This window comes from Petaurus breviceps, unplaced genomic scaffold (genome assembly GCF_028583685.1).
Source record: "Petaurus breviceps papuanus isolate PSGF00001 unplaced genomic scaffold, PetGlider_PUasm1.0 176, whole genome shotgun sequence".
NCBI classification, from domain to species: domain Eukaryota; kingdom Metazoa; phylum Chordata; class Mammalia; order Diprotodontia; family Petauridae; genus Petaurus; species Petaurus breviceps.
Window position 1 is genome coordinate 8,507,936 of NW_027185771.1, and position 12,967 is coordinate 8,520,902.

Below are 12,967 nucleotides of genomic sequence, written 5' to 3' on the forward strand. Positions count from 1 at the left end.
TAAACACATAAACACAATAAACACCTCACATGTACACATACACACTCACCCAAATACACGTGCACACTTGTACACCAAAGTCCATTCATTAACACACATACACATGCATGCTGTGTAATGCACACGTGCTCACACACAAACACACACACATGTGGCCTGGACACATCCTTTGGGGGAGGAAAGGGGGAGTGGGTCTAAGAGCAGACCACAGAGGGTGGGATTAGCAGGACATGGCTCCATGGTGCCGATGAGGGTGCACTACCCAGTCGATGCTTTGGCCATTTCTCAGATGGCCCTCTGCCCCACTGGCCTCCTGCCCCCAACGCCCGCCCCAGATCCCAGCCAACTCACCATTTTCCCTGTGCTGGAAGGAAGGCGAGAAGTCTTTGGCAGTGATCCTGGCCATCCGGGCTTCTTCTTGGGCTTTCTGAGCCGCAGTGAGGGCTGCTTCCGCCTTGGCCCGGGAGTGGGAGGTCCTACATAAGTGAGAGAGACAGGGGATATGGGTGAAGGCCATTCCAGAGCTGCAGAAAGAAAAGGGACCTCACAGGCTGTCTAGTCCAGCTTGTGGCTGAGCAGGGATTCCCTGTAGGATAACCAGAGAAGAGGTGGGCACTCAGCTGCCTCCAGTGAGGGATCCCCCCCTGCCTCAGGAGTTGGCCTGTTCCACTCTGGGGCAGTTTTCAGACTTGTGAATTTTTCCCAATATGGAACATCCACCCACTGCCCAAAGGGAACAAAGAAAACAGAATCATAGAGATAGTCACTGAGTCCAGTGGGAAACTGAGGTTCAGAAAGCTTAAATGACCAGCCCAGGGTCACACAACTGGTGATTGTCAGGAGCAGAATCTGGACCCAGGTCCTTGATTCTGAGCCCTGCACTGAACCCCCTCAATAACGACCACAGCTAACTAACACTGATCTCAGGCACAAGCATCTGCAAAGTGCTTTATAAAAAAGAAAAGATGCTAAATGGAGAACTGGAAGGGGCAGGGTTCAAGCCTCTCATCCCACAGAGGTGGATGCAGAAGCACAGGGAGTACAGGGCTTGCCAGAGGTCCCACAGGTAGTAAATGTCCAGTGATGCTTCTCTGCCCCTCAGCACGTCCATGAATGGGCCAAATGTGACCGTGGAGCCCAGACAGAAGTAACTGCTGCTGGTGGCCCTCCGGAAATGAGAACAAAGTCTGCAGGTCAGGACAGACTCTCTGCCAGGACGGCGCCGTCTCCCTCCGCAGCGAAGTTCCCAATAAGAAACTGCTGAGAACCAAGGGCCCCTCCAGTCACAGATTCCAAGCTGGAAGGGGCCTGAGCTCAGCTTCTCAGTCAGTCAGTCAGTCAGTCAGTCAACAAGCATTCATGAAGTATCTCTTCTGTGCCAGATACTGGGGACTCAAAGAAAGGGAGAATATGGTTCCTGCTGCAAAGGACCTTACATTCTAATGGGGGGAAACAACATGAAGATAACCAGACAAATACTATCTATCAATCTATTCATCCATCTATATGTCTTTTTATCTATCATATGTCAATCTATTCATCATTCATCCATGTGTCTATCATCTGTCTTTTCATTCATCCATCCATCCCTGTAGATGGATATAGACATATCCTCTAGACATACACATATATATTTCATGGTATACGTGTGTGTGCTTGTGTCTGTATTTGCATGTGTATATACACACTATAGCACACATATTATATATACACATACATATACATCATGGATATATTATATATACACACTATGGTTTAATATATGGTATTTTGATATATAATATATACAGCATATATATGGAACATGCCATATACAGTTGTGTATAGTTTATATATAATCCATATATAGATATCATATATAATCCATATGTGAGACAGATAGTATTATATATCATATAATTTGTATATAATATCTGTGCTATATGGTACATAGCATTATATAATTTCCATATACCACATATATAGTATATATTATATGCTTACCATATATAATATTATATCATATATTATATGTGTGTGTATATCCACACCCACATATATCCACACCCATAAACCCATACCCATATACACACACACTCTCATACATACACTGTGTAAATGGAAGTTAATTTCATAGGGGAAGGCAGTAATGGGGTGGAGGGGTGGGGGAGGTCCCCCGCACCCTGTAGGACCTCATTCAGAAGGCAGCATTTGAGTTGAGTCTTGAAAGAAGCCAGCAGGCAGAGGAGAGGAGGGAAAACATTCCCTAAATCCAGTTTTCGTTGAGCACAGCCTCAGAGATGTAAGAAACATAGACTCAACATCTGACCTGATGGGTGGGGTGGGAGAGATCCCTTTAGGGGCCTTAACAGTAAGGGAGGTGCGTAAAACGATGCCATCGCCACCATCACCATCATCACCAACATGCTGAGGTTGGTGTATGGATAAAAAGATCTGATATATTTTCCAATATTATCTTATGCTATACTAACTGCATGAAATATTTGCAGCAGCCTGTCTGGTCCAGTTACCATCCCCAAATCCACAAGGAATGCTCCTACTTTGGTAGCATTGCTGATATAAGTCCTCTGCAGCCCTATCCCCCATGGGGTCCCCTCTACTTCCTTCTCTTCTTTTCAAGGCCTGTGATTAATAAAAATATTAACGATAGCTAGCATTTTTAGAATACTTTAAGGTTTGCAGAGGGCTTTACAAATACAAAATCATTTTAATCCAGCAACAACCCTGGGAGCCAGGTTGATCACCATTTTACAGATAAGGAAACTCAGTTTGACAGAAATTAAGTGACTTGCCCAGGGTCACATAGCTAGTAAAATCTCTGAGGTCAAATTTGAACTCATGTCTTTGCTGCTGTGGGTCTAAAGCTCTATCCACTGCACTACCTAGTTGCCTCTAATAAGTGTCACCTTCTTCATGAAGCAATTGAGGAGAGACCTAACCATTCTAGCCTGCTTATGAGCTCTCTTTCCTCTAATTTAGAATGTCAGAATAGGGAGGGCCTTTGGAACACAGAATGTCAGAGCTGGGAGGGTCCCTAGAACACAGAATGTCAGAGCTGGGAGGGCCCCTAGAACACAGAATGTCAGAGCTGGGAGTGTCCCTGGAACACAGAATGTCAGGGTGGCTAGGTGGTGCAGTAAATAGAGCACTGGCCTTAGAGTCAGAAAGACCTGAGTTCAAATCTGTGCTCAGACACAACACAAAACTAGTAGTGTGGCAGACAAATTTCATAATAACCTGGAGAGACTTATATAAACTGATGCTGAGGGAGAAGAGCAGAACCAGGAGAACTTTGTACACACTTACAGACACATCATATCTGTGACACTAACTTTGATGGACTGGGCTCCTCTCAGCAATGCAAGGTTAGAAGACAATTCCAAAAGACTCATGATGGAAAGGGATATCCACACCCAGAGAAAAGAACTATGGAGTTGGAAGGCAGATTGAAGCAAACTATTTGTTCTCTCTTTTGCGTTTAGTTTTGTTTCATTCCTTCTCTCAGTGTTCACTTCATTGGTTATAATTCTTCTTTACAACCTGACTAATGCTTAATGCAAAGGTATTTGTAGAGCCTATATCAGATTGCATGTTGCTGGTGGGGTGGGGGGGAGGGAGGAGAGGAAGGAGGGGGAGAAAATTTGGAACTCAAGGGATTGTGGAACTGAATGCTGTAAGCTAAAAGTAGATAAAACAAATTTAATAAAATAAAATTGAAAGAAAAAAACTAGTTGTGTGACCTTGGGCAAGTCACTTAACCCCAACTGTCCTACCTTCCCCCCTCCAAAAAGTAAAAAAAAAAAAAAGAACACAGAATGTCAGAGCTGAGAGGGTCCCTAGAACACAGAATGTCAGAGAGGGTCCAAACAAGGTAGACAATTAGAGCTGGAAAAGAACTAAAAAACCATCTAGTTCAAATTCTGAAGGCTACCCAATGAACTGGTATTACAGGCAGACCTAGAATTGAAGTGTCTTACATGGGAGCATGAAACTCACTTTTTAAAAAAACAGGGCTTTCATTTTCCCTCAGATGGCCTTACAAAGTACAACTTAGCCTCGCCCCTCACCAAAACAAAGGGCAAATGAATCCCAGTAGAGGGTTTATGGATGCATGCTCACACGGGCTTATTGGCACCCAGCCCCCTACTCATGTACCAATCCTGGCATGCCCTGCCTTACACATGTCTGTTCTGCTCCCTCTTGCAGCAACTCTTTGCCATTGAATTAAAGAAATCCAGACACTTCCTCACATAGGCTCCCATTTCTTATTGGGAAACCTGCTGGGAATAACAATAAAACCCCCTCCCAGGTTGTCCTGCTTTTTCTCAGTTTCCTGCAATTTTGCCTGAATTGGAGAGAGGGAGGGCTGGCCAAGCAACTGCATGCTGGGCAGGGTTGGTTCCCAGGAGGGCCCTGGCCAGACCAGATAGAGCTATTCCCTGCATTCCCCTGGTGGCTATGGCCATGGCTCCCAAAAGCCAGGGCAGGATCTCCCTCTCTGCCTTCTGTTCCAACAAGCCTGGAGCTGGGGGGCCTAGGAGCCCCAGATTCCAGCTTCCATGACCCTTGGTAACTCACAGTATTATAGGTACCATAGCTACTTCTGAGGCTGCATTAGTACCAAATCTCTACCAACCACCTGGATCAAGCCTAACCATTAGTCTGTCAATCAACAAACATTTATTGAGCGCTTACTGTGTGTCTTAAGTGCTGGGGATATACAGAAAGGCTAAAACAGTCTCTACCTTCAAGAAACTCATTGGGGAGACAACATGAAAGCAATTCTGTACAAACAAGATGCAGACAGACTAAATTGGAGGCAACTAGGTACAAGCATGTTATACACAGAATAAATTAAAGGTTATTTGAAAGGGGTGAAACTCTAGTAGCTGGGGGGAGGATTTAGGGAAGGAGGAAGACCAGGAAAAGCTTCTTGCAGAAGGTGGGATTGGAGCTAAGTCTTGAAGGAAACCAGAGAAATTAAGATGAGGTGCAGATGGACAGCCCAGGCATGGGGGAAGTCAATGCAAAAGCTGGGAGGTGGGAGATGGAAGATGGGAGGAGCATAGAGTCTTAGAGTCTATAGTCATAGAGTCATAGAGGAATTAGAAGTAGGTCAGTGTGGCGGAACTGCAGAAACCATGGAGGGGTGTCAAGTAAAAGAAGACTGGAAGGGCAGACAGGCAGGGGCCAGGTTGCAAAGGGTTTAGATGGAAAACTATCCTTGGATCAGAGATCCACTGGGAGCAATATCAGAGCTGCACACAGGAAGAAGGAGTCTAGGCAGCAATCTTCCTTCTCTCTTGACCCCAAACGGTTCTGGTCATACTACCTTGCACCATCTTGGGTTCAGAGCCTCATTATCAAGGCCATATGGAAGGAAGCCATTTTCCCTTGCTATGGTCCTTGTTCCTTCCTTCTCACTTCTCTGTTGCCTCCCCGGCACTGCACCACCCTGCTCCCCTATTTCTCAAGATAAGGGAGGCAGAACAGTGGAGTCAGTAGTCGTGGATCTCACACTTGACATTGTCTCTGAATAGCCATGAGACCTTGGACGAATCACTCCTCTGGTCCTCTATGGCCTCGAGTTTCCTCATCTGTGAAACTAAAGACTTAGGTGGTATAGGCAGGCAGGTACCATCAAGCCCATTTTCTGCCGCATCTTCCTTGTGATGAAGAAAAACAAATAAGCACAAAAAAATCCAATGCAGAAACTTTGTTCAACAATGTATATGCGCCATTCTTTCCCAGTAGTTCCCCACCTCTCTGCTATGACAGAGCAGGTGTGTTTCATTAATTCTTCCATAAGACCTTCTTGGAATTTTCTATTCCCCAAAGTTTTGCTTCCTTTTCTCTAGTCTTTCATTTACATTGTCGTGGTCATGGTACATGATGCTCTCTAGGTTCAGTCTACCTTATTTTGCCTCATTTCATGGAGATCCTACAACATTTGTCTGGATTATTCCTCATATTTGTCATTTCTTGTGCTCGGTTATATTCCATTGCATCATTTATACCATTCCCCAATTGCTGGGCACCCATTTTGTCTCCCTTGTTACCACAAAGAGTGTGGCTGGGAATATTTTGTCATGTAATTAATCTGTTTTTGACTTGCCTGGAGTACAGATCTAGTAACTGAATTATTATTAATAATAACTAGCATTTATATAGCACTTAAAGGTTTGCAGAATGCTTTACCAATATTATCTCATTTAATCCTCACAATAACCCTGGGAGGTAGGTGATGTTATTATCCCCATTTTACATATGGGGAAACTGAGGCAGAGAAAGGTGAAGTGACTTGCCCAAGATCACACATCTAGTAAGTATATGAAGCTAGATTTGAACTCAGGTCTTCCATACTTGAGTTCTAGCCCTCTATCCACTGTGCCACCTTGCTGATTCAAATGGGCTGTTTAGCCGTTCTTTAAAAAAAAAATTCCTCTTTCACCATAATGGCAAATGAAATCAATAAAGTTTGAAGCTGGGCTCAAATCTGGCCTCAGACACTTTCTAGCTGTGTGACCCTAAGCAAGTCACTTAACCCCAATTACCTCAAAAAAAAAAAAAGAGAAAGTTCGAAGCTTTCTGTGGTTTCACCAAAAGGGATCAAGGTGCCTTGCTTTCACACAGGCTCTCCAATACTGACCATTTCCATCTCTTTTATCTTTGCTTATCTGTGTGGAGGGGGAGGGGGAATGCGAAACATTGGAATTATTTTAATTTGCCTTTCTCTTCCTATTAGTGATTTTTGAGCATGACTTCATATGATCCTTTATAGTTCAGAAATCTTTTTCTTTCTTTCTTTCTTTTTTTTTGGTGAGGCAATTGGGGTTAAGTGACTTGGCCAGGTTCAGAGAGTCAGATAGTTCATAAATCTTTTTTTTTTTAAACCAAACCTCTTTATTTCCCTTGTTCACTTGTCTATTGGAGAACAGGTCTGGATATTTATATTTGTATCAGTTTCTTGCATATAGTCGATATCAAGTTTCATTGATATTTTATTCCATTTCCCCCTTTATTTTATAATTATGTCTTCACTGATTTTGTCCATACAAAAGCTTTTTAGCTTTATTTCAAGTCAAGTCAATAATCATTTATTAAGGACCTACTATGTGCCAGGCACTGTGCTAGTTGCTGCAGATACAAAGAAAGATAAAAGACAGTCCCTGCTCTCAAGGAGCTCCCAGTCTAATGTAGACAAGATGCAAATAACTATGTACAAATAAGATATAGTTTGAGTCACAGAGAGGAGGCAGTAAAATGAAGAAGAAATGAAAGGGGTGGCTAGATGGCACAGTGAATAGAACACTGGCCCTGGATTCAGGAGGACTTGAGTTCAAATTCTGCCTCAGACACTTAATACTTACTAGTCGTGTGACCTTGGGCAAGTCACTTGACCCCAATTTCCCTGCCTTTCCCCCTCCAAAAAGCAAAAAAAAAAAAAAAAAGAGAAGAAGAAATGAGAAAGCCTTCTTGCAAAGGGTGATATGTTTACTAAGACTTGAAGGAAGCCAAGAAAGTTAAGAGGTAAGTAGGGAGAGAGCTGCTGGACAACCAGTACAAATGTCTGGGGCTGGGAGATAAAGTGTCTTGTTTGTGGAATAACAAGGAAGCTAGAGTTATTGACTATCAGAGGATGTGGAGGGGAGTAAGGTGAAAAAAAGACTAAAAATGTAGGAAGGGGTCAGTCTATGAAAGGTTTTAACTACCAAAAATAAGATTTTATATTTTATATATTTGCCTGGAAACAATAGGGAATGTCTGGAGTTTATTGAATAGTGGAGTAACATGGTCAGATCTGCACTTTGGGAAGATCAGTTTGATGGTTGAATGGGAAACAGACTGGAATGCTGAAATGTGGCCAAAATCATCTTTTATTTTTTACCATTTCCTCTCTCCATGGTTTGGTTACTTTTCCTTCTTGAAGTAGTTATGAACGGTATTTGATTTCATCTTCTTCTAATATTTATATTTTTTACTGTGTCACTTTATATTCAGATCAAGTATCTATTGTGGTATGCGGTATAAGATGTGGGTCTAATTCTAATTTTGGCCAAACTGCTTTCCAGTTTTCCCAGGAGTTCTTACAAAAAAAGGGTGGGGCAGGGTGGGGTAGAGGAGTTCTTCTTCTGGCAACTGATGTTCTTAGATTTATTAAATCCTGTACTTCTCTTTTTTCTTCATTTTTGTTTCTTGTTTATCTTATCTGTTCCACTGATCCACTTCTCTGCATTTTAACTAGCAGGAAATATTATCATGACTATGGCTTTCTAATAGAGTTTGAAGGGTGGTAATATGTCCAGATTCATTCACACTTCCATTGTTTTTCTTAAGCTTACAGACCTTTATCTCTAACAAATGGATTTTTAAATTATTTTGTCTAGTTCTAAAAAAAAAAGATACCTGGATAATTAATTTGATTGGTGTGGCACTAAACATGTAAATTAATTTAAATAGCAGGAACAATGTTGGGATTAAACGTGTGAATTCTCTGGTACAGGGAACTCTCTGGCGAGGAAATTCCCTCAACACAGGTCAGCACCTCACCTGCAATTTACAATCTCTGAGAGTTTTCTAGAGCACAGAGATGATAAATGGCATTAAGCCGGTAGGTGATGGAGGTAGCACTTGAACCCATCTTCTTGACTCTGACTCTAGTCCTTTATCTACTGTGACTCAATGACTCATTTTGCCATGGCTGCATCATAAATAGTGACCATCTCACTGATTATTTAAGCATCGCTTTATTTCTTTCAAGAATGTTCTGAATTTGCATTTACCCAGGGTGTCCCCAAATTTTGTAAGCTAGTAAAATACAAAATGCTAGAGAACCCTGTATGTCTTAAGAGCTAACTCTATGCATTTGGGATGGAATTTCTCTTATTATAATTTCTTCCTGACTTTTGTTAGTGCTGTACAGAAATGCTGACGATGTCTATGGATTTATTTTGAATCCTGCAACTGTGATGTAGCCATTAGTCATCTCCATTAGGTTTTTTTCTCCCATTCTCTGAGGTATACTAAGCTCACAACTATGTCATTTGCAAATAAGGATAGTTTTGGCTGATATTTATACTTTTGATTTGGTTTGCTTGCCTTATTGCTATAGCTAACATTTCTAGAGTTGTGTTAAATCATAGGTTAATGGGTTAGAAATGAATTAGGGTTAAAGTATTCTTGCTTTTCTCATTTTTTTTAGGAATGTTCCCAGGTTGGTTTTTTTCATTGTGAAACATGCTAGTTCTTGGTTTTAAATATATGCTTTTAACTATATTAAAAGACCCTTCTATCTTTATGCTTTTTAGAGTTTTTTTAAAGTACATGAGTGCTGAATGTTGTCAAAGGATTTTTTTCTGCATCTATCAAAATAATCATGTGGGGTTTGTTCTTTCTTGTTTCTATAATTAATTATGCTAACTGTTTTCCTAATGTTGAACTATCCTTGCATTCTTGGTATGAATCCAACTTGGTTATAGTGAATTATCTTCTGGATATACTTATGTAGTTTCCTTGTTAGAAATTTATTTAAAATTTATGCTTCGGTAGTCATTAGTGAGAATGGTCTAGAGTTCTTTTGTCTGCTTTGTTTCTCCTTTGTGTTATCAGGATATTTGTCTCAAAAAGGAGATTTCGTAGGGTATTTTCTGTGTCTTTATTTGAGAATCATTTTTGTAGCATAAGTATTAATTACTCTTTAAATATTTGATAGGATGCACTTGTAAATCCATCTGGCCCAAGCCCCACATACATTTTTTACTGCTTTGCCAGCTTTAAACAAAAGGGAAAATACATCAATGATGGCATTCTAGGAACTGCAATTCCACAAAGATTTATTAAAGTCTACTAAATATACCACACCCTAAGCTAGTTCCCAGAGATAAAAAGATGGGTTTTGTCCTCTTGGAGCTTATTATCTAACATAACATGAAACTCAAATAATTAATGTATAGGATACAATATCATTAGGCAGTCAGGGGATGCAGTGGATAGAACACAAGACCTCTAGTCAAGAAGGCTTGATGTCAAATCCAATCTCAAGCTTTTATTAACTGTGTGACCCCAGTCAAGTTAAGTTCTGTCAGCACTTAGATAAATACTAACTGTTAGTTTTATAGGAGCAAAGGAAAGATCCCTACAAAATGCTTTAGGGAAATCCAAGAAGAGAGAGAATCCAAGAATCTTGGGGTTGGAAGGGACTTCAGCAGCACCAACCCATGCCTGAGCAAGAATTCTCTGGATAATAAGCCACCATCTAGTCTTTGCTTAAAACTCTCAACAGAACAAGAAAGACTGACCTCCTAAAGGAAGCCATTCCACTTTGGGATAGCTGGATAGCTTGAATTGTTACGGTTCCTTAAGGTGAGCTGGCATTTGTGCTACTTAGACCCTGTTCTGTTCTCTAAGAAGAGAATAAATTTAGTCCCTCTTCCATGTGGCACGTCTTCAATTGACTGAAGATAGTTCTTTTTTTTTTTCCTTTTGGAGGACAATTGGGGTTAAGTAACTTGCCCAAGGTTTCACGGCTAGTTTTTTTTTTTTTTGTGTGTGTGTGTGTTAAGCGTCTGAGGCCAGAACCAAACTCAGGTCCTCCCGACTCCAGGGCCAGTGCTTTACTCACTGCGCCACCTAGCTGCCCCCTGAAGATAGTTCTTAACCCCATCCTTCCATCCCAGTCTTCTCTTCTCAAAACTAAACACTTCCTGTCTCTTCAGTAGCTCCTCATTTGGCATATTCTTTTTTTTTTAAGGAATTGGGGTTAAGTAACTTGCTCAAGGTTACGTGGCCAGTTATTTCTGGGTGTGGTGCTAAGTGTCTGAGTCCGGATTTGATCCCCAGGTCATCCCAACACTGGAGCCGGTGCTCTTACTTGCTGTGCTACCTGGCCATCCCCATTTGGCATATTCTTGAACCCCTTCACCATTCTGGTTTTCCTTCTCTGGATACTTGAGAGTTGTGCTTCCTAATACATAGTGCCCAGCACTAGCCACAACAATTCAGGTATGGTCTGCCCAACACAGGGTACATTAGTATTAATATCTGCTTCATCCTAGATACTATGCCTCACTTAATACAGACTATGATTGCATTGGTTTGTAAATCCAATGGTGTTTTTTTATCTGTTCTTCTCCTGAGCATTTGACACATTTGATCACCCACTCCTCCCTGGATTTGAGAGATAACTTCTTCCTCTCATTCTCTTCCTATATGTCTAACTGTACCTCAATGTCCTTTACAGCATCATGATCTATATCCTCCCCCTAATGCATGGGGTGCTCTCTTCTCAACCTTCTATTTTTTTTTTCTATATTCCTTCTCTTGATGAGTTCATCATCTCCCATGGTGGGAGGGGGTTTAATTGTCATCTCTATACAGTTAACTCTCAAATTTACATATCCAGCTCTCATCTTCCTCCTGAGCTACCACACCCTACTTCTAACTGCTGCTGGATTCCTGCATCTGGACATATCCAAGAAAGAACTGTCCTGTTCTCTCTCCTTTTCTCTATATCTGTCAAGGTCTCCACAATCTCTCTAGTTCATAACCCTCAAGTCATCCTTGATTCTTTCCTCTTTCCAGTCCCACACAGCCAACCACCGGCCAAATCTTATCGATCACACCTCCAATATCTTCCTCAGGCTGTCTCATCTCTACTCACACAGACATAATCTTAGTTTTCAGGTCCTTCCTACTTCTGATCTGCACAATAGCAATAGCCTCCCATTTGCTCTCCTTGACTCCAGTCCATGTCTTTCCTCTCTTCTCCACCATCCACAAAGATGTCATATCAATATTCCTAAAAAACTATTCTATGTCACTCTACAGCCTTAGTGACTCCCTATTGCCTTTAAGGTAAAATGTCAGGCATTTGAAGACTTTTACAGTATGGCTCCAACCCATTTGTCTAAGATTACTCCATGTTTATTTCTCCTCCCACATTCCAGCCAAACTGACCCATTTGCTATTCCCTAACTATGACATTCTATCATCTTTTACCTTCATGCATTTCCATGGAGCCATCCAGCTGGCCCCCTCATGCCTGGAATGTTCTCCTTCCTCATCTCCCCCTCTTGGAATCTCTAGCTTCCTTCAAGGCCCAGCTCTAATGACAGATTCTACATAAGACCCTTCTTGATCCCTATAGTTGTTAGTACTTACCTCAAAATTATTTTGCATTTACTTTGTATATTTTGGGTTTACTTATTTGCACACATGTTGTTCAGCCTGTTCTTGCCCACCACCCCAAAAGAATGTAAAAGGGCATTGCCTATTTTCACATTTTCCCTTTTTATCCCAAACATGTACTACAAGTGTTTATGATCCAGTAGGCTGCCCAAAAATGACTTTGAGTTAAACGTTACATTGCTAAATCATATTGAGCATGAAACCCACCAGAATCACCAGAAATTTTTCAGCTGAGGGCTAAGGGTGGAGTGGGGACCAGGGAAGAATTAATTCATGGAGGAGGTGGCATCTGATCCAGGCCTTAAAGAATAAAAAGGATTTTGATACCTGGAAATAATTAAGAAGTATACCTCCATTTCTCCTAAATGCACAGAGGTTAGAGAAGGCATGACAGGAGAGGAGAGATAACTAGTAGTTTAGTTTGACTGGAATGATGAGCCCGTGAAGGAAAATAGCAGGAGTTGTAGCATCATACAGAAGAAGGATTTTTAAAAAGTGTATTAGGACTCTCATTAGCATCTACCACACAAAAATGTCATTTTGTTTTCTTTGTCTTTCCCATAGTTGTGCCAAAGAGAACCCCCAGACTCATGTTCCATTTATGAACACAGCCTAAAGGATGATTGCCAGGCAGTGGTCCAAATGGCCCTTCTAACCTGGTTGGAACCTAGATGCCACAATGACCAAAGTAAATGGATGTGGTAGCTCTTGGCCAGGCAGCTCAGCTGGTTAGAGCATGATATCCCAGAAGACAAGACCCCAGATCATTCCCATGTGAATC

General features: G+C 41.5%; 1 protein-coding gene across 1 annotated transcript in view; it reads right to left on the reverse strand.

The window, feature by feature from the left end:
- The window catches only part of JPH3 (junctophilin 3), a 198,321-nt gene that overhangs the window by 27,091 nt on the left and 158,263 nt on the right, over nt 1-12,967 (reverse strand). The window contains exon 3 of the mRNA XM_069085594.1: nt 352-476. Within this exon, the coding sequence (XP_068941695.1) occupies nt 352-476 (125 nt within the window). The remainder of the gene's footprint in view (nt 1-351; nt 477-12,967) is intronic.